Genomic DNA, 26,674 nt, shown 5'->3' with positions numbered 1-26,674 from the left:
TTGACCTTGCATGTGTCCTCTCGATAAGATTTCCTTCACGATCCTATACCAGGTCTTTCACGATCCAATATCAATACTTGACCACAGTTACTTATTCTTTCACGATCGTTTTTCTCGATATACCGAATGATAGCCGTGATATAAGAAAAGGTAAGATGAAGTAAGAGATATTTGAAAGGGTTCTTAAAACATGAAGAAGTAAAGATAAAATGATGTAACAAGAATCCAGGAGGTGTGCACAAGGAGTATATATCTCCCCATTGTTACTATATTTCAGAGCTTGCGTTTCCTTATCAAGATTGCCTTGATGTACAAGGAAGCTATTGAAACAGGGGTTCAACGTGGTAAAGTTGAAGTCGCCCCTTCGAAAGTTAGATGGAATCCATCATGAGTTGGTTGAACGTAATGGAGTATCTATGACACAGATGATCACGGATATGTTCCAATTGTTGTAGCCACACTCCCATCATCTTTTCTCCGATTGTGATTAAATTGAATGAGACTTAAGACAGAATTTGTACTTACAATGAGCTACATGACGGGTGCCATATGTGGAACAAGATCCGTTTACCCTTCTAGAGCACCTGGGATCACCCTTAGTTTTGTTTGAAACGGTTTGTGATGCTCCTGCTTTAAGTTTCAGTGTTGTATTATGTGCTTTTTCAGTTTCAGTGTTTTGTTGTTTCTACCGGTAAAATTATTGTTTCTCCGTTGTCCTGAAAAACGTGTTTCAATTAAAAAAAATACCATAAGGTCAACTTTTAGTGTTGAAAAAATTCAATTACCTGTGGTTGATGAATTTGACGATGTCTTAGGGTTATATAAGAATCAATTGCCAACCCGTTATTGTGTGATAGTCACTTGATATAACTTGTTAAAAAAATGTTGAATTGCTCGAAAAACAAATATTTTTCTACCAACAGGAATAGATATCCTTAGTCATAGTTGGCACATTTTTTCGGAAATTTCGGATTTTAATTTTCTTCAACTTCGTATATATTTGGCTTTCTAATTGTTTTGATTTGAGCGGCTTTGACGAGTCTTATATAGACGTCCTAAATTATAAGTCTGGTATCTTTTTATGAGTTTTTATCAGCACCAATATAGGAGGAAGGGTGTCAAATGTGGAGCAGGATCTGCTAGCACTTTCAAAGCACTGAGATCAGACCCGGGTTTTGGATAGGTTCGTATAGTTTAGTCTTTAGTTTAAAATGCTGTACAACTTCGGATTTGATTTGGCCTTCCAACTGTTTTGTGTTGGTCGATGCCAATACTGGTTTACATTTCGTCTTTTTTTCGCTTGTCATGATTTGTGAGTCTCCCATCGACTTTTTGATTCTCCCTTTGATAAATCTGCAACCTTTGAAAAACAAGATATATATTGGATTAAATTAAAGGGCAGAAACCACCATGGTTTAAGGAGAATAGACGAAAAGAAAGACACTTAAAAACTAAAGATTGAGTAATATAAACCCCTCAAACATGCAGTTCCTGAAATCGTGACACCCATCTTGTATGTTTTTCGTTTTTCATGTTATAAATATACTGAAACAGAATACAAATTCATAAGTTTCAGTTATCTCTCTTCTACATCAGATTTTGTCATTCTTCAGTTTTAGCTGAAACCCATCACAAGTTATATTTTTGATGAGCTTATTTACAAAAGTCATAGTCCAAATTACAATTTGATTACTGTTATATGTAACAAATAATCTCATAAGTTATTATGTTTGTTTTCAATTTATAGATTGTCTTGCACTTTATAAGTATACACATGCAATAATTGAAGCATTATCGTATGAAATCTAAACAAAAGTGATTTGCTTTTTCAAATTTCCGTTTACTGTAAAAAAAAAAATTCCACAGAAAGGATGTAGAAATAATCAAAGATTAAACGATTTGTTTTTGAAATAATTCAACTGAAATGTGCAATGAGACAGAATAAAGATTGCAACACATAGCATTGACTTTTACTGTATTTTACTTTTATCTATTCTCTAAAATTGTCTATCGATCTAAATTGAATTAATTAGAATTAAGTCCATTCCAGTCAAAATTTTCATATATAACAATTTCATATACAAAAAGATTTGTTACATGTAAAACACCACTCAATAACTTCGGTACATTGACTTGATAGAAATTCAGTTTACACAGTCCTTAGCTTTCTCCGGACTTGTTTGTCTTTTTGGTCTCTTGTCAGTTTGTTGTCAGTTTCTCTTATATATGAGTTTAACATGTCCCCTTGCTATCTTCCGCCTCTTTTTTCATGTTCAATTTCAACAACATTTTATAATTGTAGAAATATATGATAGAAAAGTTACTTCCATATCACTAAAATATTTCATTTCATTTTTAATTTTCCCAAAAACATATTTAATCTCAATTACTGACAGCGTATGAATAAGTATGATTTCTCAAAAGTGCCATTAATACAACTGTACATTCATTTTATTTTCATAACGCAATTAAAGCGAGTTTAAAAATAAATGGTTTATGACTATCTCATCCGATTAACATTCGTTTTTTTAATGTTGTCTGGTTCTTATATTGTATATTGTTCTAGCTATTTTTAACAACATCCTGATTTTTCTTGAAATACGTTGTTTTCAGTATATTGTGCCCCTCTTCTTCCCGACTTGTTTCTTTATTATTATGAGGCTGACTTCATACAGGAACTTCTTAGGAAGAAAGATAAGGTGTTAGCAATATCCTTTAACTTTACGTTCCGCTATATAGATGATGTTCTCTCACTAAATAATACAAAATTTGGTGACTATGTTGAACGAATCTATCCCATCGAACTAGAGATAAAGGATACTACAGATACAGTTAAGTATGCCTCATATCTTGACTTACATCTAGAAATTGACAATGAGGGTCGGTTGAAAACAAAACTTTACGACAAAAGAGATGATTTCAGCTTCCCAATTGTGAACTTTCCATTTCTATGTAGTAACATTCCAGCAGCGCCTGCATACGGAGTATATATCTCCCAATTGATACGATATTCCCGGGCTTGTATTTCCTATCATGATTTCCTTGATAGAGGATTGCTGCTCACAAGGAAGCTATTAAACCAAGAGTTCCAAATGCTGAAGTTGAAATCATCCCTTCGTAAATTTTACGGACGCCATCACGAGTTGGTTGACCGTTGTGGAATAACCGTTTCACAGATGATATCGGATATGGTCCTTATGTCGTAACTACAATACCCTTCCCTTTTCACGAATGTGACCTACCGAATTAGACTATTTACCGGATTTGTAATAACATAAGCAACACGACGGGTGCCACATGTGGAGCAGGATCTGCTTACCCTTCCGGAGCTCCTGAGATCACCCCCACTTTTTGGTTGGGTTCGTGTTGCTTAGTCTTTAGTTTTCTATGTTGTGTCATCTGTACTATTATTTGTCTGTTTGTCTTTTTATTTTTGGCCATGGCGTTGTCAGTTTGTTTTCGATCTATGAGTTTGACTATCCCTCTGGTATCTTTCGTCCCTCTTTTAGACTGCTCTTCTTGACTTTCACAAAACTGTAAACCTGTATCCTTAATGAGTTTTTTTTAAACCACTATGTGGAGGTTTTCTCCCCGACTGCATCACCAGCCCAGTAGTCAGCACTTGACATGAAGAATCATTGAAATTTTCATACTTTTTAAAAATTAAATGTTTACAAAACTTTGAATTGTTCGAAACATTAAGGATTTTCTAACCAAGGAATACATAACCTATAAGCAGTATTTGGCAACACCTTTCGGAATTTTTGGCCCTAAATTCTGTTTAACTTAGCATTTAATTTGGCCTGTCAACTTGTTTAATTCGAGCGTAACAGAAGAGTCTTTTGTAGACGACATGCGAATCTGGCGTTCAAAATTTTAAGCCTGGTATCTTTGATGATTTTTTTAAAAACTGTAATATAACGTATGAAGCGTCTGAAAGTTTATATTATACAATGTATTATACGAATCCGGTTTTATCATCCTATATTTCCCTACCTTGTTCTTATTTATGTAATGAATCACGTGACATTTAAAGGTAAAAAAAATACTGAAAAAGAATCTGTTACACGGTAAGCATTATATAGGTGGTGCATACTTTACTAGTTCTAATCAACTCATCTATCATTAGTTACGAACTATTTATAATCCGCTATATTAACCTTGTTCAGGTAACAGACTAATCCATAATTTAGGTCATTTATATTCGTACTTCGATAACCACCTTTATATATCAATGTCCGTATACTAAAATATCTAGTTATATCGCTAATCGAGTCCCTATGATGTACGTGAAAACATCTGCACACGGTGCTATTATACAACTCATTTGTATGCTTATCATTTCCTATTATATTACAAATGATTGGTGAATGCCACGCTACAATACAAAGTGAGCATTGAATTGCGATGAAACATATGATGACAATCCCGAAACATAATAATAATAATAAACTTAACACAACAGTAGTTTAATTTATCTTTGGCAGTAATGTCAAGTTCAATACGATTACTGTGTAACAACGATGTTTATACTTTTATAAATTTTATGAAAAAGTAGCAACTTTGTTATATTGAAATTTCGTCTTTGGCAATCAAAATTTTACTATAGCAACACGTTTGGTAACATTTTGAATTACAATTTTAATACAGAAAATTTAGTTTTTATATGTTAAACTACTGTAATTGGTGTTTCGAAAAATCTATAGGAGGACATAGTAACACTTTCCCACCCACATCAAAAGATTATATAGAATACTATAAATGTTCAGTACCATCCGACTTGCATCGGTACACAATGATCTTCAGTGTATAAATACCAGATTCGGAATATGCAAAATGAAACCAGTAATTCATAAACATAAAACTGATACTTAAAATTTCTTTGCATAAAAATAATATTATCAGAATAGCTGACAAAATTCACAAGACCGAACTAATTTTTGACGAAAGAATCGATAATTTAATTTAACTGATATTATACATATACCATTTTTTATTTTATATTTTAGACCCCTCTTTCTAAAGGGTCGTCTTCCTTAGCTCCCATCATGATCACTGACCAATCATATGATGTAGTAATAATAGGAGGTGGAGTGGTCGGCTGTGCCACACTTTTCCACTTGACAAACAATGGATACAACTGTCTTATGCTAGAGAAGAACAAACATCTTGTATCAGAAGCAAGTGCTGGAAATAGGTAGGAATGTTTGCTTGTATTGCACTTTTTTTTCATTTGCACTGTAGCGTCCGTCGAAATTTTATATCCGAAATTCTTCATTAACCAATGACTAGATTTCAGAGAAACTTCAAGAGAATTTTAAGCAACTTATGACATTGTGCGTAGGAAGCACTTTTACTCAGTTTCAGGAAAGCTTTGATATTAACATTTGAAAACCAGGGATGTACAAATATTAGTAAAAACGTCAGGAGCAATATGACAAAAGGAATATAAAAAGCAAACACAAATGGATATATGGTCAACTTGGTTTGCGGTTATTGAAACCTTAGTTTTTAATGAAGTTCTAATTTGTTAACAGGGAATCTTACGATAATATGTCATAAATCAAGTCAGTACCGAAGCACTGACCACTGAGCTTTGTCCTTATTCAAAAAGTGAGAGAATTTGGTTAAGTAGGAGGTATATCAGATTATTTGAATTTTTAACAGATTTAATATATAGCTAGAAAACGAGAACACTGATTTTCATTAATTTGATTATCTACTGGGAGGACCAGTTACCGTCAGTTGCCGTATACCGTCACCAAACATTTTATGCAATAATGGAACTCTGCAATATAATGACCTTTTGTTGTTTTCTCCATGCAGATGTCTTAACTTCATTTGAAAAACCGATTGCATATAATAAATACCAACTTTTTCTGTTAATAAAACGCATCATGGTAAATACGTGTGCAGGAATATGCCGTCATCTTTCTATGACGTCTTCGGTTTTGGGAAACGTATCTTTTTAGGCATTATTATATCCATATGAAATTGCTTTATAATACATTTTTTGTCGAGAGAATTAAAAACACTAGTATACTCTTTTGGCGTAGGTTTATGACAGAAGTTCATAAAATGTTTGAATTTAGAGAAGGTTGAAGAACTTTCGAATTTAGGGCGTAAATGACGATGTTTTTTTTGACATACCTTATTCTCTTTATTCTCTATTCGCTATTCAAAGCTGAATTCGACATGACTATGATTAAAACGAATTTATATTATTTAGTGTCTAGTTTCTTGAGCTACGGTAGCAGGTATTCGTCCCCATAAAATATCAAGCAAATCGTGCCACAGATAGGCGCCCTCTTTTAATTGCTAAGTCTTTGGTATTTAATCTAATTTTTGATAACATTCAAATGAACCTTACTGTCAGTGCCCTTCATAATTTTGGAATGCCTCTGGAAAATGAGGGCATTTTTGAAAGGGATAGAAATTTAGCCTTGCAAAAGACCCCCTATGGACCCCTCAATGAGTTGTTGTAGGGATACTTAACGAACAGAGAGCATGGCACATTCTCTACACGAGACATCAGATTTAACGTCCCCATTTTGACGAGAGGAGACTGGGAATTTATACATCCCACAGAGCTACAAAATTTACCCCATTACGATTTGATTTTGCATAGCTGAACCAGAGTCATATAACGAATGTCCAGTAAATATCTCACAAGTGAAACAGACAACAGTGGAAGTAAACTAAACAGAAATGCATGAACTCCAAACGGTCTTAGACCAAATAGAACGATTAGACAAGCATCACATGCTCTGCATGGATCACTTATTAGACTATTTTAAAGTCACTATCATTTTAAAGAGGATGTTGAGTGCTATGTTTCAAAATAACAAGCCTTTTAAAAGACTGTTATACATGATAGTATATAAATAATGGAACTTAAAAAGCAGAAACAATGAAAGATTTGTGTCCTTGTTTTTGAGATATAAGCCATTGAATATTTGGCGGGACGTGATTCTTTCTGGATTTTTCATACATTTAATATTGGCACCTTTTTTCTTTGAAAAAATATATATCAAGTTTGAAAAAATCATGCGTTAAATAAGATTTTCAAAAATGGCTTTTAAGATAAATCATGAAAAGAAAAGTTTTGATGGCATTACATTGATAAAATCGAAGGATTCCGAATATTTAACAAAAAGTCAAAAACAAGGTGAGCGAACATACTTAAGTGGCAACGTGAAAAAAAACCCGATTATAATATCAGATTTTTCTGAAACTTCCCCTTTGATAAATTAAGAAGTTACTAGAAACTAATGTTCCAACTCCATCAGGCAAAGTTGATTTAAGCCAGTCAAGGTCGTAAAGAACACACAACCGAATATAGCTCTACGTTTTAAACATTCCCTGGCTTTCAAATGTTTGGATTTAAGCGATCCTGATGAAAGCTAGTCCAGAAAACGCTTCGGACGCACGACATTTATAAAGTGTTATTTTTTAATTACTAGCACTGGTTCGATACCACTACGTGTGTCATCAGCTCAGTTACAAGTGTTTCGGTACTGACATGATTTATAATATATTTTCTAAAAATTCCCTGTTAATAAATTGATAAATCGCTAGAAACTAAGGTTTATGCATCTCTGGCTTTCAAATATTTGGGTTTAAGCGTTCCCAGGGAAGGTTAATACAAATAAGCGCATTGGACGAACAAAGTGTTGTTTTCATTTGACATAGTTGAAATGTGGGATCTACGAAAAAGTTAAAATGTTACTAGTAAGTTTAGAAATTTGGACACTGTAACGAATTCCTGAAGCTGACTTTAGATCTTGTAAAGTGATAGTTTAGTAACCCTTCCTAATAACCTTGACTAAACTCATCGCTTTTAATCCGGATCAAAACACTTTGTTTTCAAGAAAAAGATATATACATATTATTCAAATTTTCTTGTCTCTGCAATATCCTTAATTTCTTGTTGTAAGATGTAAGTGCTTACTCAAAGGATAACTGCATGACAAGGTATCATGAATATACCAGGAAATGACATTAAAAGATTTGCTATCCAGATTTGTTTCATAGCTCCAAGAAGGTTTTGTATAAGTTTTGTTACAAACCAGTACAAGAATAAGTCGGCCAGCTAGAGCGACCATCTAGTACTCATTGAAATATTTATGCATATTCAATTGATTGATTGTTGGTTGCTGAAGATCATGTTGCAAATTCATATTCAACATTAACTTGATATAGATTAAACCGGAATAAGAAAGATAAAACGTTAAAACATAATTTTGAATATACTAGAAAGTAAATGAAAGGATGTTGCTTCATATAGATATTCATTTTGGCCTTATGAAGATTTTGTATAAAGACTGTTACAAAGAAGTACATAATCAAGTCTAGCAGCTTGAAAGAACGATATGTACCCACTGGAATATAAAGGCGTATTTAATATTAAAATGATTAAATAAATACAGAAATAAGAAATTAAAAAAAAAAAACCAAAAAAAAAACCAATTAATTAAATATATTTACATGAAGGAAATGTGGTTGATTGGAATTTAACATGATGATAAATATCAATATAAATTCAGACTTAATAACTTTATACTTTTTGTCAATAAGAGTAGTGAAAAAATTTGAATACACCAAGATTATATTCAGAAATATGAAGGTAACATTATAAAATATTTCCAAACAACTTTAACCTATTTACAAAACATTAGCGAATTTGATTTAGTGAGGAGGTAAAGTAAGGCAACAGTAGTTTGCCGAATGGATGTTCAAATCTCGTAAATTTATCAAAACGTGGCAAATAAAGGTAACACACGAAAACTGTGGGAATCTCATAAATTCGATAATGCGCAAGAAAGAGTGAGTCTACAAAGTAAGTATCTCCTCATATGCATGCGTTACCCGACATGCAAACCCACATTTAGTCAAACTGTCGCTATCGGAAATAGGAAAAAATCGGTAAAATTACAAATCAGACGACTAAACTGGTATCTTAAGATCTAAGACCGCAAAAACATGTCGCTACTGAGTTGCGACACGTATATATCGTATCGGTCAAACAGTTCGTGAATTTCAGTCGAACTTTCTCATAACTCCGTTGGAACAGTTTTCGTGCAAAGAACACACCCTTATTAATGTATTCCGTATAGTGTGAGCATGCATGATCGTAACGTATTAACTGAAAAATGAAAGCAGCTTACGATGGAGCAGAGGGTATGTTGCTGCTAAGAAATGGGAAGTTGACAATTGAAAAGTTTATAATCATCACGTTTGTCATAGATTTCTAGTTTAAAATCGTACATCTGTAACAATATGGAGGTAGAGATCAAAATATGATGCTTACCTTCTACCTCGGTAATATTCTAAATCTCGAAGTTCACCTGGATATATGAGATGTAAACACTAAATAAAATACTGGTTATTGAGTGACAGGACATTATCAATATATTTGAGAGTGAAATTAAAGAACTATGTAAGGTGCGTTTTCCTTTTGTCTTTGGGAAGGTTATGTATGAATTCTGTTTCATACGTTTATAAAACAAGTTTGTCAATAGTAATGCACAATTTACGGAATACCGACTGGTTGCTGATATATGAATCCACGAAACTCCACAGATATGTTGTCTATCAAAAGGTCTAGCATTTTAATGATACCATCCTCGGTGATGTTGTTGTGAGAATCCATGTGGTTCTCCATAAATTAAGGCTTTTCTGACCTGAAACAAGGAATAGTATCTACGTTTTCTATTTTGTAGAAAAAAACCTCTGTTTATTGAATGTAGTCATTCTTCAATTTATCATGGGGAATAGTAGTGTAAATCGAACAAATAATCAAAGGTATTAATATTACTGCAGTATTGAAAAGATTATGATTGCAATTTTGGAGCAGATCTTTAGAATTTTAAGATTCACATCGGATTGACACTGCTGATATGAAGCCCATTTTTTACTGTAAAAAGTGTGGTGGTGAGGAATTTACAAACATGTTGAGTTGAACATCTTGACGTCCCGTAATTTCTAATTATCTAATTTCTTAATAAAATGTACTTTAAAGCTAGAATCAATTCGAGTTCTTTCTGTTTATTATCTACTGGTCGAGCACCTGTTTTCGTCAGTTTCCAATTTCAATAACCTAACACATGCCTTAACGAAAGCTTTGCATTTATTTGACACACTGGTGTTATTTCCAAGTAAAAATATTTATTTTGTGTAATCCAATTACAGAAGAGAATGCAACAATTCTGTCTCTTTAATCCACAATTTTCTTCGGATAAAAAAAGTCAGGTACATGATAGTTGTTTTCCACTCGTTCCATTGGTTGATATAGCCTAAACATTTGATTTTGTCAGGTTTTATGGACTTTCCCCTTTTTAGATTTACCTTGGAGTTCGGTATTATTGTTAATATATTTTAATGCGTTGAGCGCAAATATGTATGCGGGAACATGGCGTAATCGTTTTATGACGCCCTCAATTTTGGATTTATGTTTTTTCAGAGTTATATCTTAACAAGCCGGTAGAATACAAAACATAAACTGTATTTGAATAATAAACACCTGATGTGTCGATAGGGTGAGTTTCAACTGCATTACCCTTCATGATGGTGTATTTATTTACAAGCATGATAGCTTTGATGAGTTTTTACAACCACTGGGTCGATGCCACTCACTACTGGTGGATGTTTTGCCTTCGAGGTTATCACCAGAATATTGATCAGCACTTCTGTGCTGACATGAAATGTTAATAATGCAGTAATGTCTTTGAATTTACTGTTCTTCAATGTTTAAAATATTTGATATCTCTTAAGTTTTTCAATCGAAATTTACGTTTTGCGTACTAGTTAATAAACGATTTACAACCACTTGGTCGATGCCATTACTGGTGAACGTTTCATCACCGAGTGTTACCAGTCAAGTAGTGAGAACTACTGTGTTGACATAAAATATGATTAATGCGTCAACTTTCTATAAATTTACAGTTCAAAACTGTTATGGTCATTAATAGCACTACAGTTTTTATTTCTTTTAAAAGGCATAAATAGCCTTATACTAAGTAAGAATTGGCACACCCTTTTGGATAATTTGGTTTTCATTGTTTTAGTTTCGATTTTGTCTTGGTTTTAGCGCCTCTGATGATTCTTGTGTAAATGAAACGCGCGTCTATCAGGCGTGACTTTAATACTTTCATCTGATATTTTCTTCATACCTAGTTGCAAGTGTAACAACCTGGACAAAATCGATGAGTACAGATGTAAAAGGAAGATAGGGAACATGTGTTATCTATATATGATATAAAGAGTAAAATAACAAAAATACCGAACTCCAAAGAAAATTCCAAACGGAAAGTCCTTTATCAAAAAGCAAAATCAAAAGCTCAAAAACCTCAAACGAATTGTAAACAACTGTCATATTCCTGACATGGTACGGGCATTTCATGGTGGATTAAACCTGGTTTTATAGCTAGCTAAACCTCTCAATTGTATGACAATCGCTTAAAATTCCATTATATTGACAATGTGTGAACAAAACAAAGAGACACATTTTCTCTCTGTGTTGAAGACCCATAAGGCCTTGGGCTGTTTTCTGCTCTTTGGTCAGGTTGTTGTCTCTTTGACACATTCCCCATTTTCATTCTCAATTTTACAATAGGTAAAAATGTCAAAAATAGGGGTACAGCAGTCAACATTGTGTTATAATCTTAATCACTATAAAAACAAACAAATATGTCAACAAAGAATATGAAACGTTATGATGCTAACCATTAGGAGATTCATAATGGCAACAGAAAAACTGGCATTTTAGGCTTATCATTTATTTTCAGAATTATTACGCACCCTAATTTAAAAAAAAAGTGGAACATAGTCCACTCCCCTGTCACTGTGATCATGAATAAGTCTCCTATGTTTGTTAAATCGCTGTTAAAAAAGATAACACTTTTTCAAATCGTATCAAATGAAAACTTTTAACACAAAATGCTGCTATATAAAATTACAATCATTGCATTTGTCAAATGACCTAGGTTTGAGTTGTCTGTTTACCAGTGTTTATTTGAGAAAAAGAACTGGATATGAAGCAGATAGAAGACAAGCAAAGGGAAACAAACAATATCATGAAAAATACCATTAGGTTAGTTTCGGAAAAGTTTGATAGCAAGTCATAAGTTAATGAAAAATAAATATCTGAGTGATAAGTCATATTTGAAAAACAGTTACCTAGTTTTTTGTGTCGTCCGCATCTTTATATAAATGATAGAAATTGTTGTATTATTCATCAAAGATACAGACAGTCTTTTATTACTTAATAAAAAAGTCGATATGTAGAATTGGCATATTTGATACATCAATCTGTCAGTATGAAATATCATGTAAACTAACACTTTAAAGAAAACATACAATACATCCTCGAGAATACTCAATCTATAGATTTTTATATCATCAATTAACTCCTCTCCAGAAAGTGTATTTGTAGAAAATCAGAAACTTGGTCAAGAAAAGTACAAAAAGGTATTACTGGTTTCTCTGGTAGGGAGTTTTGTTCACAGACTGGGGACTTTTGACGGTAAAGCAGATTGATAGTCGTGTTTGGTCATGAATACATCTGTATAGTTGTAGATTATTTGTTTTGTCTATTTCGTCTTTCTTTTACGTTTGATTTATCCCATACTGTATTGGTTTTATAGGATATGTATAAAGGGACAACATAAAACCGCTTACATGCTTAGCAATTCAACATCGTACCTTATTCGGCCTTTTACCTTTTTTGACACGAGTGTCACTGATGAGTCTTTTGCAGACGAAACGTGCGTCTGGCTTACAAATTTATTAGCCTGGTATCTTTGATGAGTTTTTGTACACATGTCTTTGTTTTTTTATAGTTGTCTTGTTCTTCTTCTATTGTAATAAACATGTCGACTATTTTAACCTTTCATTGTATGCTGTGTTTGATAAACGTTGACATTATCCTTATTTTCATCTAAGCAAAACAACAAGAATTTGCCACATGCTACACGGATTTCAATATTTACCGTCATCAAGAACAATCACAGATGAATATTGGGGAAGGCGAAGTTGTGTAGTAACACATAGAAGAGAAAAAAAAAACCCTGTTAGGTTATTTTGTATAATGAAATTGCAATTCTGATCAAATTTTACAAATAAAAAATCGTGGACAATTCCAGAACATCGACTTTTGTACTTTGTAATTATACCACATATTTAGATATAGTTTCCTATCAATTAGCATTATACGGATTTCTGATATATAATTCTACTTTATAATAATTACATGACATAGATGTTTCATCAGGTTCAGTCAATCAGATCGACAGACAACAATAACACGAGATATTCCTAAATTATGTTCTGTTTATGCAATAAAGTATTACGTCTATGACACCGCGTGCTCTTCGTTACAGCGTTGCAACTTTCCAGAAAAAACCCCAAATGAAACGTTTAATTTAACTCGTTGTTTCATTGTAATCTAAATAATGTAGAGTTGATTGCTTCTTTTTTTATAGGGTTGTTAAAACGTTGATCGTACACACTTTTGAAGTTTGAAGCGCTTCCGATGTAAGTCGGTCTACGCTCTAACACCACAATTAAATTAAAACAAAAGTATTCAATTCATTAATTCTTTACAATATTCGCTATTATTTGTTCTACGCATTATCAGGAGTGATTGTTTTAGAGCTTTTTGTTGTATTTTTAACGAAAAAAATATATACTCTGGCTATATTGTTCTGTTAAGGAACTAGGGTAGAGGTCTTTCGCAATCTAGAATTGCAGTGAACACCAATGATCGCTTCGGATTTTTACTGAGTATACATTACTGTATTCACTACTTTGGACTTTTCATCAAAAATCTGTTAGAACTTCCATTATGACTTTTTCCCATATCATTTGATTGACTTATAAAATGTTATATTCCTTCATAGGGTGACATAAGTTACAGAATTTAGCTTTATAAAAGGAAATGATGAACTTTTAAAAAATCAATCATTTATTTTCATTCAAAAATTCATAATAGTGCTATTTCCCTGTAGAATTCTTCCAAATATGACAATTTTTAATTAGATCGAAATCAAGCACGATGACTTATAATTTTATTACGTTTTTGAAATTCGTTAAAGAATTAATTCAAAATTTAATCTGTCCTAGTCGAATTAAGGTATTTATTGAGATAAAAATCAAATTATTGTAAAATAAAGTAAATACAATACTATCACTATGATGACAACGTATGACATAAAACTAACTATAATAACCCACTTAATACTTTAGCATCATATATCTTCAAGTTTAAGGGCCCATCAAATGAAATGAAATGTAATCAATCAGAGTGTAATTACATAAACAGCATTCGCAAAACTTGCTTTGCGCAGACTCATAAAAGTAAACAACGTAACTGTCAAAATACATGATGACTCTGTAAGATATGAGGTGTAAATTGTCTACATTTAGAAAAATAATATAGCGTCATCAAAGACTATGTGTTCACTATATTGATGATGTAATAGTTCTTCATTTCTTCCAATTTTGCCATAGGGTCTGAACAATATCTAGACCGGCCTTTTGTTGTGCCGGTCTAGATTGTTTGAAATAGCATACATAGGAACGCTTTTAGACAGGTGCTGCATACTCCATAAGGAGTAAATAAAATAAATTTATAATAATTATATGGACAATAGTAGAAAATTTTAATTCTAATTACTTCTAACCTGTTACATGTACATATCATTGCCATATCAAAATGGGATCACCAGGATATTCCGATCATTTAAATTTTGATTTCGACCAAAATAAAGATTGTATCTCTCATCAATACGTATCAAAATCTTTAGAAATAGACCAATTGAAATAATGAAAAAAAAAGTTCCATGGTTTGCATGAAATTATCAGTGCCGATGTTTTATATTCTGCAACTCGCCGAAACTGCCAACCTTCCAGTTGCTAGTATTTTCCTTAGATCATTATCTCAAACGATTGCACTGCAACATTTACGTTTTCAAATAGAGTTATTGTACTTAAACACAGGTTTCAACTTTCTAAGCAGCCCAATAATTAAAAGTGTAATGTAAAACTTATGATCTTTCAATAAAAGCGTTACTAGGAGACAACACTTTTAAATGGAAAAACGAGTAGCTAACGTAAGTCAAGTAAATATTTTATTCATGTGTTGTTACTGATATCACCCCCGGTTTCTAGTGGGGTTCGTGTAGCTCAGTATTTTTCAGTTTTCTTTGTATTGTTTTTATACTGTTCTTTTTCTTTTTGGGCGTTTTTTTTTGCCATGGCGTTGTCAGTTTGTCATCGGAATATGAGTTTGGATATCCCTTTGTTATCTTCCGTCTCTCTTTTATTGATAAATAAAGGCAACAGTGGTATACTTTTAGTCATAATTTGATGAAGCAAAAACAAATCCGGGTAACAAACTAAATCCGAGGAAAACACATCAACTATAAGAAAACAACGGAACAACAGAAACACTATAACAAAGGCAAACGCCAATATACATAGAAACGGACTATCTGATAACAACTGCCATATTCCTGACTTGGTAACACTTCCATAAATAAAATGGTGAATGTATGTTAAAAAGGTGCTATGTGGTTATTGTATACAGGAACATCTATTTCATGATGAATATAATACTATGAAAAGACGAAAATGTACACAGGGCACGATTACTTTGACTAATCATGTATGGGAAATTCAAACGATAAATATTCACTAGATCCATACTAGATGGGATGAAGTTAATTTGAGCAAATAATTGATTGATACTTACAATATTCAAAGGACTGCATAACTCGATCTTGTTGTAGACATTTGGCAATGATATCCTGATTTCAATAAAAACCTAATAACTGAAAATAAGAAATATAAAACCAACGTCTCAAGATGAATTTGTGCGATAAATGAATTTTCTAGCTCATATAAATAAACGACTTCTGAATTGAAGAATGATATACAAGTCCTGATCTGTGGACAAAAGATAGATGAATTATTTAGTTCACAGAATATTTGGTCGTCAGCAAATTGTTTTTTTATAGCTTTGTACTAAAATTATTTCTACTAAAACTAAACATTTTAGTTTACTACAGAAATGCCTTTCAAAATATGTTTTATTAACATTGATTTTATTAAACGTAATGACCTTTGATAAATGTCAATCGGAATCTGTAATTCTTCTGTTTTCAGCGCAAATTCTTAAATTAAATTGCGACAACTATAAATTGATATGCCTTTAAGGGCCTTAATTAGGTCAATAGAGACAAAAAGAAATATCGATATGTAATTTGCTATTTTACAACTACATATCTAAAGCGAAATAAGTTGCCGAATTCATGCCTTCTGAATTGAATTATAGTCTCAAATTTGATTTACATCATATTAAAATCTATGCATAAATTTCTGAAAAATACGTTGTAATGACTTAGACTTATCACCAGGTTTGTATTTACATGAGCAACATGACGGATGCCAGATGTGGAGCAGGATCTGCTTACCCATCCGGAGAACCTGTGATCATCCCCTGGTTTTTGGTGGGGTTAGTGTTGCTCAGTCTTTAGTTTTCTATATTGTGGTTTGTAAACTGTTGTTTGTCTCTTGGTCTTTGTATAATTTTGCCATGGCGTTGTCAGTTTATTTTTGACATACGATTTTGAATATCCCTGTGGTATCATTCGTCTCTCTTGTTAACTATCAACATTTCGTGCGTATTGGATCTTGTCGCCATCTAATTAACCATCGACTTGATCTTTGAAGATTGTTGATCGGCATGTGACCCTGATATAGATATATATATATATATATATATATAAAGGTAAATGAATATAAGTAATTGATCACGTGCAACAGTATTTGTGTCGATTTTCTTAATTATGCAGGACTGCATATAGTAGATCAAACAATAATGTAAGTTATCGTTTACTTATTATCGATAAGAATGTTATTTTTGTCCGTTCGTGTCATTCATTGAAATCGGACTTCTTGTTATCGAGTAATTCAATGAAATCGGTCTTCTTGTTATAAGCCTTTGTTCTTTAACGTTTTCAGCTGTCCAGCTGACATTATTTTTAATAACTGAATATACTGTGCGCATGTGCAACCTTTTTCCAACTGAGGTAATGACAAGCATTTTTATTCAAATGAAGTCGTATTTATATTAGCAAAGTTTTGATAGCTTATTACGACAAAACTGAACTATGTGTCTGCTTACAGCGAATTATCATTCGATAATTGTTTTTGTTAATGATTGAGCCGAAAAACTATACTTAAATTTTCGCAGTCAAAATTGTGTCTAATGCTGCCTTTTAATTTCAGCTTTATCTCTGCGAATAAAGTGAATCAAGTACAACTTATATGCGGTTTTAATGAATCGTAAGGGCCATAATTCCACCGAACTCTTGCCCCCCCCTCCCCAAAAAAAAATGCCCAAAAAACAAAATCGATCTGCGCATGGATCACTTTTTAGTTTTAAAATATTTAAAAAACGCATGCTTTTCATTTTCATGAACACGACAGACGTTTCCCTAATAAAAGACGAATTAACTTCCTGTATTTTGCCCTTAATTGAAAATGACACATTAAAAATTTCAGAACAATTCAAGGATTTTCATATGAGATGGTTTGAAGATATGTTAACAAAATCTTAAATGGCAACACATTCAGTCAAAGTTGACTAAAAACTTTTGTTGTTAATCTTGTTAGAAACTTGTATTTCTAATTATTTCACTCTTGTGTGTCTATAGGTCTGTAGTTACTGATGTTTGACTAAGGCTCCCTTATTCAAAGGTGATCCAATATGGTTTATGCTATTTGTTTTTGAATCACTAACTTATATGCGATTTCGAAATGGACATCTGGTGCAGCAGAATTTTAAATTAAGGATTATATCTAAATTATCACGGTTTTTATTTCCCCTGAAACTATACCGACTCCCTTACACATCTGTGACACAAATCTTGCCTCTGGGCATTCATGGTGAGGGTTAATTAGAAATTAAAAAGTGCTGATATCTCAAAGATATCGGAATGACTTTTTATTTACATACGTTGTAATCTACAGAACAGTTGGTGAAAAATACTAAATATGAAACAATACAATAGAGCAACAAGTGTTGGAAATTCAATACCAACATCATCGATGTAATGTACTTTTATTTCCGATAGAATAATCTGCAAACAATATTACGATACTCTCTAAGCAAATTTCCTTTACAAAGATCAGTTGACATAATCAAGGAAGTTGGAAGTTCATATTAAAATATTTTACTATAGGATATTCTCACAACAAGAGATTACCACATTACATAAGCTCCTGACATAATAATCACACAGACGAACGAAAAAAACAAACGAAGGGATGAATACAGGATATTAACTTTGTACTTCTTGTGAAACGGATTCCATTTTCTTGTCAGTTTTAGCGCAATAAAGCAAAAAAAAAAGTCAGCTATGATTAGGTTTTAACAACAGAAGTCTGAATATTGACAAAAGAAATAAATATTCACAGAACGGAGATGAAATTGAGCAGAAACGATTGCATTGCACTGATATTTGATTCCATAAAATGTACAGAAATTAATTTACGAAAAAGAAAATCGCATGACAAAAATATAAGTGAAAAATAGAAGACCACAGTTCCATGGGAACTATTTTGCAGTGCTGTGGTTTGAACATAAAATATTTACTATTAAGTAATAAATGTTGGAGTTCAGAAAACAAGAAATTATTCTGGAAAATACAACGGTATAAAAACGCCTTTAAGGGTAAAATTATATGTCATTAAATATGCACTATCACATATCAGTAAACTTTCAAGGTTTACATAATTAATGAATACATGCTTATTCTAAAAGCAAAATATATTACAATAATAACAGAGAGCCTATTAAAAGATTAAAACATAGTAGTTCTTTTGAAAATATTTTTTTTCTACTTTTCAGTGGAATGCTTCATACAGGTTTTGACGCACCTCTTGGAAGTTTAGAGCTGCACTGCATTCAACAATGTCAACTTCTTATATTTGATATACTTAACAGACTAGATCTACCATACAATCGCCTTGGGGCCACAATGGTAGCGTGGGATTCAGTTCAAGTAAAACAACATTTTCTTTTTTCAAATTTTCTTTTTTCAAATAAGAATACGTGATATGATTGCCAATAAGACAATCCATCAGACACCAAATGACGTAGAATTTAACAACTATAAATCATCGTGAGGTTTTAAAAATGGGAAAAACCCATACGGCAGAGCAAGCTTTAAAATGCCCCGAAATGAAAAATGTAAAACAATTCAAACGAGAAAACAAAGGGCCTGATTTATGTACGAAAACCATTGAATGAATACCAAATATTATATACAGCAACAAACGAAAACAACTGAAACACAGGCTCCTGACTTCGGATAGCTATATACAGAATGTGGCGGAGTTTACCAGTTCGGACACATGGGTTATAGTATGTCATGTTGTCTTGATTCACAACAACCATTGCCGAGGGCGTCTGTTTGGTTGTGCACAATGTATAAATTTAAGTTGACACAGCAGATGTCCATACCACCATTTTAGATAGCAATCACCTGTGTGTTTTCAGGAGAGTCTCCAATTTAAATGAAAGAATTTTATTTTGCAACAAGGGTACATATGTCAAAAAATGACGTTATAAGTAATAAGTTTGATATTTTAAAAAATATGAATTTTTTATGAAGGTTGATTTTGTTTTCACAAAATATTGAAACGATGACTACGATCTTTTTATGTTCCAATCAGTCAGTAGTGAAATCATTTGACAAGGATGAATGACCTTCTCATAAACGCACTTTTTGAATTTAAAAAAAAATCAATTTTAATCATAATAGATATAGGAAGATGTGGTATGATTGCCAATGAGACAACTCTCCATCCAAGTTACAATTTATAAAAGTAAAGCATTATAGGTCAAGGTACGGCCTTCAACACGGAGCATTGGCTCACACCGAACAGCAAGCTATAAAGGGCCCCAAAAAATTACTAGTGTAAAACCATTCAGACGGAAACACCAACGGTCTAATCTATTTAAAACGAGAAACACGTATGGACTACATAAACAGACGACAACTACTGTAATCAGATTCCTGACTTAGGACAGGTGCAAATATTTGCAGCGGGATTAAAAGTTTTAATGGTACCAAACCTTCTCCCTTTTCTGAAACAATAGTATAACATCACAACATAGAAAAACACACTATAAAATATCAATTGGAAGGCTTAACTCAATCAAAAAACGTAAATTAACACACATTGAACGAATAAATTTGACCTGTGACACCTGAATGCAAATACACAGTTAATGAAAAATTACAAGGGATAAATAACTAAAGTCAAAAGTAAATAAACAGGTTTAAACAAAGACAAAGTATGATATCACTGTGAAATTTCAAACAATTTATAGAAAATCATCACTTTTGAAGAAACCCGCGTCATATTATACACAGGTAAATGAAAATAATTTTGTTGTTAAGTATACTTCTTCTTCTGTGTGTATAAAATCTTCCATATCAAGAAATTTCTTTAATAACAATAAAACTAATCTAACACTTAGTACATATGGGGTGAATATCAACAATAAAAATATACAATTAGTGCTAGATAAAACTTCCTGTACAGGTCAGAACAGTATCTAAAGGAAAAAATGAAATAATTTTGATGTTCATAGTACGAAGAAGTGAAAATTTGTAGTAATTAAATACCAAATAATCTAACACGGAATTTGCTTTTAGTTTTCGAAGTTAGTTTTGCATGGGCTTGGTATTTCCCAATCAGAATTTTATTGTGCGGATAAACTTAATGTGCCGACTAAACGCGAAAATGTAGTTTTACTTGTGTTGTCTTGAGTCGTCGTCGTCCGAGTTATGCTTTATTATTTGAAGAAGAAAAGAGATCCGCCAACCTAGCACAGAACAGGAAAATATGCACCTCCCTTTTTCATTTTGTGTGATATGAGTGATTTTAAAATCTATCAATATACAAATTAGGAGATGTGGTATGAGTGCCAATGAGACAACCATCAACAGAAGACCAAAAGAAAGAGGATGTTCACAACTAAAGGTCACCGTTCGGCCGAACTTAACAGCAACTCCTAAATAATGGTTTGACAGAAATCGACCGAACATGCGCAAATTTTTCAACAGGACAAAAAGTTTTGTAGCTGCTAATTAAGTTTTTTATCTGAGTGATTTTTGATGAATACCAAATGAACTCATCATAGATACCAGGAAAGAAATTGTGTACGCCAGACTCGCGTTTCTGACTTAATTTCATTTTAAGTTATTTGACGATATATGCCTCTTCGTAAAGAGTAAATTATCAAGCTGCTTATTCAGTGTTCAGCATATTTCACATTCAAAAAGATTACCTTACAGAAAAAGGTGCGTTCAATCCATGAACTTATTTTTGAATATGATTTGATTGTAAGAATATTTTTTTTTAATTATAGATGTTGAAACTACCAATAATAATTCAACATTCAATGGTAGCTAACGTTTCTCAAGTTAATCAACTCAGTTTATCGCAACTTTATCAGAGAGAACCAAATTTGTCGCGAAATGCTGCTGGTGCAATACATATTCCAGGAGAAACCATAGTCGACCCTTGGTTAACACCTATAGTAATGGCCGAGCATGCACGTATAAGAGGTGCAAAGGTTTGTTTAGTAAAGGCAATTTAAAAATGCTATAGGTCATGGATAATACGGACGATGTTGTCAGCTTTATATATAAAGGTCTAGGCAGAAAGTTACTACAAACGCAAGCGCAATATTTGTGGTATGTCTGAATTTTTTATTTTCTTTTGGGACAATTACACAGAAACTTAGGTCTTCCATGCCATAGATTAAATGTCGAACGTGGTATAAGGTAAAAATTAAAAAAGTTTATCTCTTATTTAAACGTATCCATCACTAATTGAGTCGATATTGAAATTTTCAACGATTTTACTGTGAATATCGGCTGAATAATCCGTCCTCTTTTCATCGAATGAGATAAGACTTATCACCGGGTTTGTACTTGCACTATCAACACGACGGTGCCACTAAAAGAGCAGCATCTGCCTCCCTTTCGGAGCAGTAGAGATCACCCCCTGTTTTTGGTGGGGTTCGTGTTGCTCAGTTTTTAGTTTTCTATGTTGTGTTTTGTGCACTGTTATTATTCTTTTCGTCATTTTTTGTTTTTTGTCATTGTATTGTCAGTTTGTTTTCGACTTATGAGTTTTGTTTATCTTTGGTGTTTTTCGTTTCTGTTTGGCACGTTTTCATAGTTTTTGTAACGGCATAATTCTGTTACTTTATGTTTTCTTGAGATTTCTTTTGAATCTGATAGATATTCATTTTATTCTAAGATTATGATCTCAAGTGTAAATACAGATTATACCATTGCGTCAATTGTGTTACGATACTTCCCCACTCGAAACAGTTAAATTTCATATTCAAAACCGGGGCTTCTCGAGCATTTGGAATAATCGATATTTTGTTTTGTACGCCAGCGAATACTGTCTTATTGATGTTGGCCGCTCTGTTTCAAAATTAGCTTTTTAAAGGAATGTTATAAATTTAAAGTATATAACAAACAGAACTAACAGAAAAAGTCATTGTCCTTGTTTTTGAGATATAAGCCATTGAAACTTTAGAATTTAGAATTCCGAATATCTGAAAAAGTGTCAAAAACAATTCTTAAACATAACCGATTTAGATAGAAATCATCGTCGAACTGGCTTTAGAATAACATTTTTTTTCTGGAGAAAATCTGTAAGAAGTAAACAACAGTTAAAAGTGAAATAACATAAATACCGAACTCCCAGGAAAATTAAAAACGGAAAGTCCCTAATCATTTAAAATTTTCTTATCTCATCTACTGCAATTGAAATTGATTTATATATTTTTTGAATACAAGCCTTCAGTCTAGATTTTTTTTTTATTTCTCTAATCGATTAAACAAATATGTGATGTGGTTATAATATCTTTAAAAATTAGTATAGTTAAGTTTTAAGTCCAGTTAATGATTTCATGATTGCAGACGTTTTTTTTTTATAATGACAGAACCTGTTGTTGGAAAGAAAATAAATATGTCGTATGGTAATTTTCCGATTAAGGACTTGATGATATCCCACTTTGATTCATGTGTTGCCTTGAAGCTCTGAGATCTTGAATTAATCAAAAAAGCAGTCTTTGAATCTTTAGGTTTTACATCTGGTTGCACTCTGATAAATTAGCTATTAAATAACAAATCACTGTGAAGTGTTTTATAACATGTCCAGTTAATCACTTGTCACCTCATGGCGACAATGATTTTCAAGACTCATACATAAAACTCATTGTCCAAAGAAATTGACGAAAACGCATGATTTACTTGAATACTAAAATGAGATAAGGCACACAATTTTCATGAAAACCCTTTGTTTTACCAACAAACAATTTGGTTATGAATTAATAAGATGAAGCAGTAGTTTACAGTCTGACTTTGGTTTTCTATGTGATGTTTTGTAAAGTGTGTTTCTCTTTTCATGTTTGTCATGGCATGTCAATTTGTCAACGACTATGAGTTTGAATATCTCTTTGGTATCTTCCGCCTCGCCTTGACCGATATTTGAAACTCGTGAACCACCTTAAAAAATACGAGACAAGATAAAAAAAGAGGTTATTGCATGAATTCAATGGTATCATACGATCAAAGACTGCAAAACCATGTCGATGTGAAATAAGACACTTTGGTCAACTAATACTTGATCTTGACTGTTTAGCGTGTGTCGTGTCGTTTTCAGTTGTACGCTTTAATACCCCTGTTGGAGTGGAGGAGATTTATCAAAAGCACACCCCTGATAATGTATTTTGTCAACTTTTCTTTTTTCTTATGGCATAAATTTTATTATAAAAGTAAGGAAAATTTCTATCATGTTGAATATCGAATATAGTATTACCTTCATTAATTCAATAGTTTACTAGCTTGATTGATTGTATCTAAACATATAACTAAGAATAGTTTATTTACTTTCCGAGTTTTGTTTTGTATTTAACGTATACCCTGAAAAGAAATAAAACTACATTATAAGTAGGTGTATGCAGTTATGAACACGTATTGACCTACGTCCTATCGATACTTAGTTTAACATTGCAAAATGCAATGATTTTTTCAGACTTTTTATGACGTCTTTACACTAAATCTATCGGATGATATTTCAGTCTGTAAAAATAAGATGTATCTATATTAGTGGTTTTACTCGCCTTGACGGAGTCAAAAAGCGAGACATATGTATGCTGTTTCCGGCGGCGGCGGCGTCAACAATGTATTAGTTTGTGATTAGGTTTAGTTCATAGTGAACCACTAGTGGTAGGTCAATGATATTTGGTATGCAGTTGTATGAGCATTGGCACATCTCATTACCATGTAGATTATTTGGCCCCTCCCCCCTCAGTCAAGGTCTATTGACTTTGAAACTTTGCTTAGTTTACATGTATTAGTTTGTGATTAGGTCAGTTTATGAGAAACCACTAGTGGTAGGTCAATGATATTTGGTATGCAGTTGTATTAGCATTGGTACATCTCATTACAATGGAGTTTATTTGGCCCCGCCCCCTCATTCATGGTCTATTGACTTTGAAACTTTTGCTTAGATTTCATGTATTAGTTTGTGATTAGGTCAGTTTAAGGGGAACAGTTAGTGGTAGGTCAATGATAATTGGTATGCAATTGTATAAGCATTAGCACATCTCATTTCCATGGAGAATATTTGGTCGTTACCCCTTAGTCATGGTCTATTGACTTTGAAACTTTTTCTTAGTTTACATGTATTAGTTAGTGATTAGGTCAGTTTAAGTTGAACCACTTATGTTAAGTCAATGATTTTCGGTATCAATGCATTTGCAAGTTTCATTTCCATGGGGATTATATAACCCCACCCCCTAATTATGGTTCATTGACTTTGAAACTTTTACATAGTTTACAAGTTATTGTTTGTGTTTAGGTTTGTTTAAAGGGAAAGACTTATGAAAAGTCTTTGGTTTGCAGTTGTATTAGCATTGACACATCTCATTTCCATGGACATTGTTTAGCCCTGTACCTTAGGTCATGGTTCATTGACTTTGAATATTTGCATAACTTACATGTTAAAGTATTGCTATTTTAATTTTAGCATTTGCATTATCAAAATAACAAATAGGCGAGACATATCTCTGTGTTAACAGTTTATGTGTTCTTATAACTGATTTGTTAAGTCAAACATTTCGAACTGTTTTTCAAAGTTTGTTCTTATGTTGTGCAGTGACACCCCTTACCAACGTCAGGAGGATGGTTGCGCGTCCATAAACATGGTTAACTCCGCTACATACTTTATGTGACCAAGTTCAGTGGTTGTCGTTGCTTGTTGTCAGAGGTATTGTTTTTTCGTTTATTGGTTTTATCCAAGATCAGATTGTTGACTTTCTCTTTTAAAGTGGTTTGTATGGCAGGCCATTTATAGCTTACTATACAGTATGACTTTTGCTCACTGTTGAAGGTCGTACATTGCCGTGTAGTTGTTAACGCCCTTGTCTTTTGGTGTCTTGTTTAATCACATCTCTTTTTTTGTGTTCCATCAACAAAAAATTGCAATAATAAGAAAACATTTTTCTTTTGAACTTATTATAAAGAAATTATAAATAATCATCAATGTTTCATAATCACACACCGTTATGAGGGTGCGTTTGTTTTAGTAAAATTCCTGATAGCATGATATGTTATTCACTTAATACGCTAATCCAGAAAGTAGTTAGAGCAGGTTATGCCTACCTGAGCATCTATGATCATCCAAGGTTTGGTGGTGTAATAAATGGTTAGATTCGTGTTGCTCAGTCTTTATTCTTCTATGAGGTATTTTGTATTTTGTTGCTTGTTTTTTCGTCGTTTTTTTTTTTCAATGGTATTGTCTTTTTCTGTCCACTTAATCTTTGTAAATTGTCCCCTTGGTATCTTCTGTCTCCATTTACTGTGACTTGACTATGAGTGTTACTGTTTACCTTTACCTATTGTTCAACTAGATTGAAACATTGACAATACAATAGGGACATTTAAATTGACCAGTTAGTATTGTTAGATTTAAATCTACCTTGATGCTACCTGTAAAGATTTTTATTCACCTAACCAAAACTTTCAGCATGCTTTTTTCCTGAAGTTTTTCTTAACCAGGATTATTCTTTAAAACAAATTGAAAGAGAAGAAAATATTTTTGATCACTCATGTATTTTAATTAAGAGTCTACCTGAAAGTTTTCCTATCACTTCACCTGTTTAATTGTTACTGTTGTAGTATAACTGAGATAGGTTTTTTCAAAACTTATAAATATGGCATCAAGGCTTCAATTTTTATCTTTGTTGAATAACATAATATGCATTCAGTCTAAATTAGTTTATATGGTATGAATAATGCTAGAATATGACCACTTATGTATGATAACTAGACGGAAACTTATTTCATGTTCTTATATTTACTAAAAAATGCGAATTTAATAAAAAAAAATCCTTTTCTCTTGTTTTTTATTAGAGAATCTTAAAACAGGTAAAGAAATAAACATTGTTATTAATCTTTTTGTTATGGAAATGGATGTTTTCCCTGAAATAATTGGTCATACAAATGCCCAAAAAAAACACAACATTTAGAAGGAAAAAGAGTTTTTTATTTTACTGTCATTTACAATTTTA

General features: G+C 32.5%; 1 protein-coding gene across 1 annotated transcript in view; it reads left to right on the top strand.

Annotated features, from left to right (window-relative positions):
- The first annotated feature begins 5,013 nt into the window (after positions 1-5,013).
- Positions 5,014-26,674, top strand: part of LOC127735778 (glycerol 3-phosphate dehydrogenase-like) — a 40,200-nt gene continuing 18,539 nt past the window's right edge. Inside the window, exons 1-3 of the mRNA XM_052246090.1 lie at positions 5,014-5,197; positions 18,914-19,067; positions 21,446-21,652. Of these exons, the coding sequence (XP_052102050.1) occupies positions 5,049-5,197; positions 18,914-19,067; positions 21,446-21,652 (510 nt within the window). The 5' untranslated portion in view covers positions 5,014-5,048. The remainder of the gene's footprint in view (positions 5,198-18,913; positions 19,068-21,445; positions 21,653-26,674) is intronic.

The sequence above is a fragment of the Mytilus californianus genome, unplaced genomic scaffold (assembly GCF_021869535.1).
Source record: "Mytilus californianus isolate M0D057914Y unplaced genomic scaffold, xbMytCali1.0.p SCAF_3, whole genome shotgun sequence".
Taxonomy (NCBI): Eukaryota; Metazoa; Mollusca; class Bivalvia; order Mytilida; family Mytilidae; genus Mytilus; species Mytilus californianus.
Note: the sequence above shows the minus strand (reverse complement) of the source record. Positions and strands in the feature narration are given on the sequence as shown.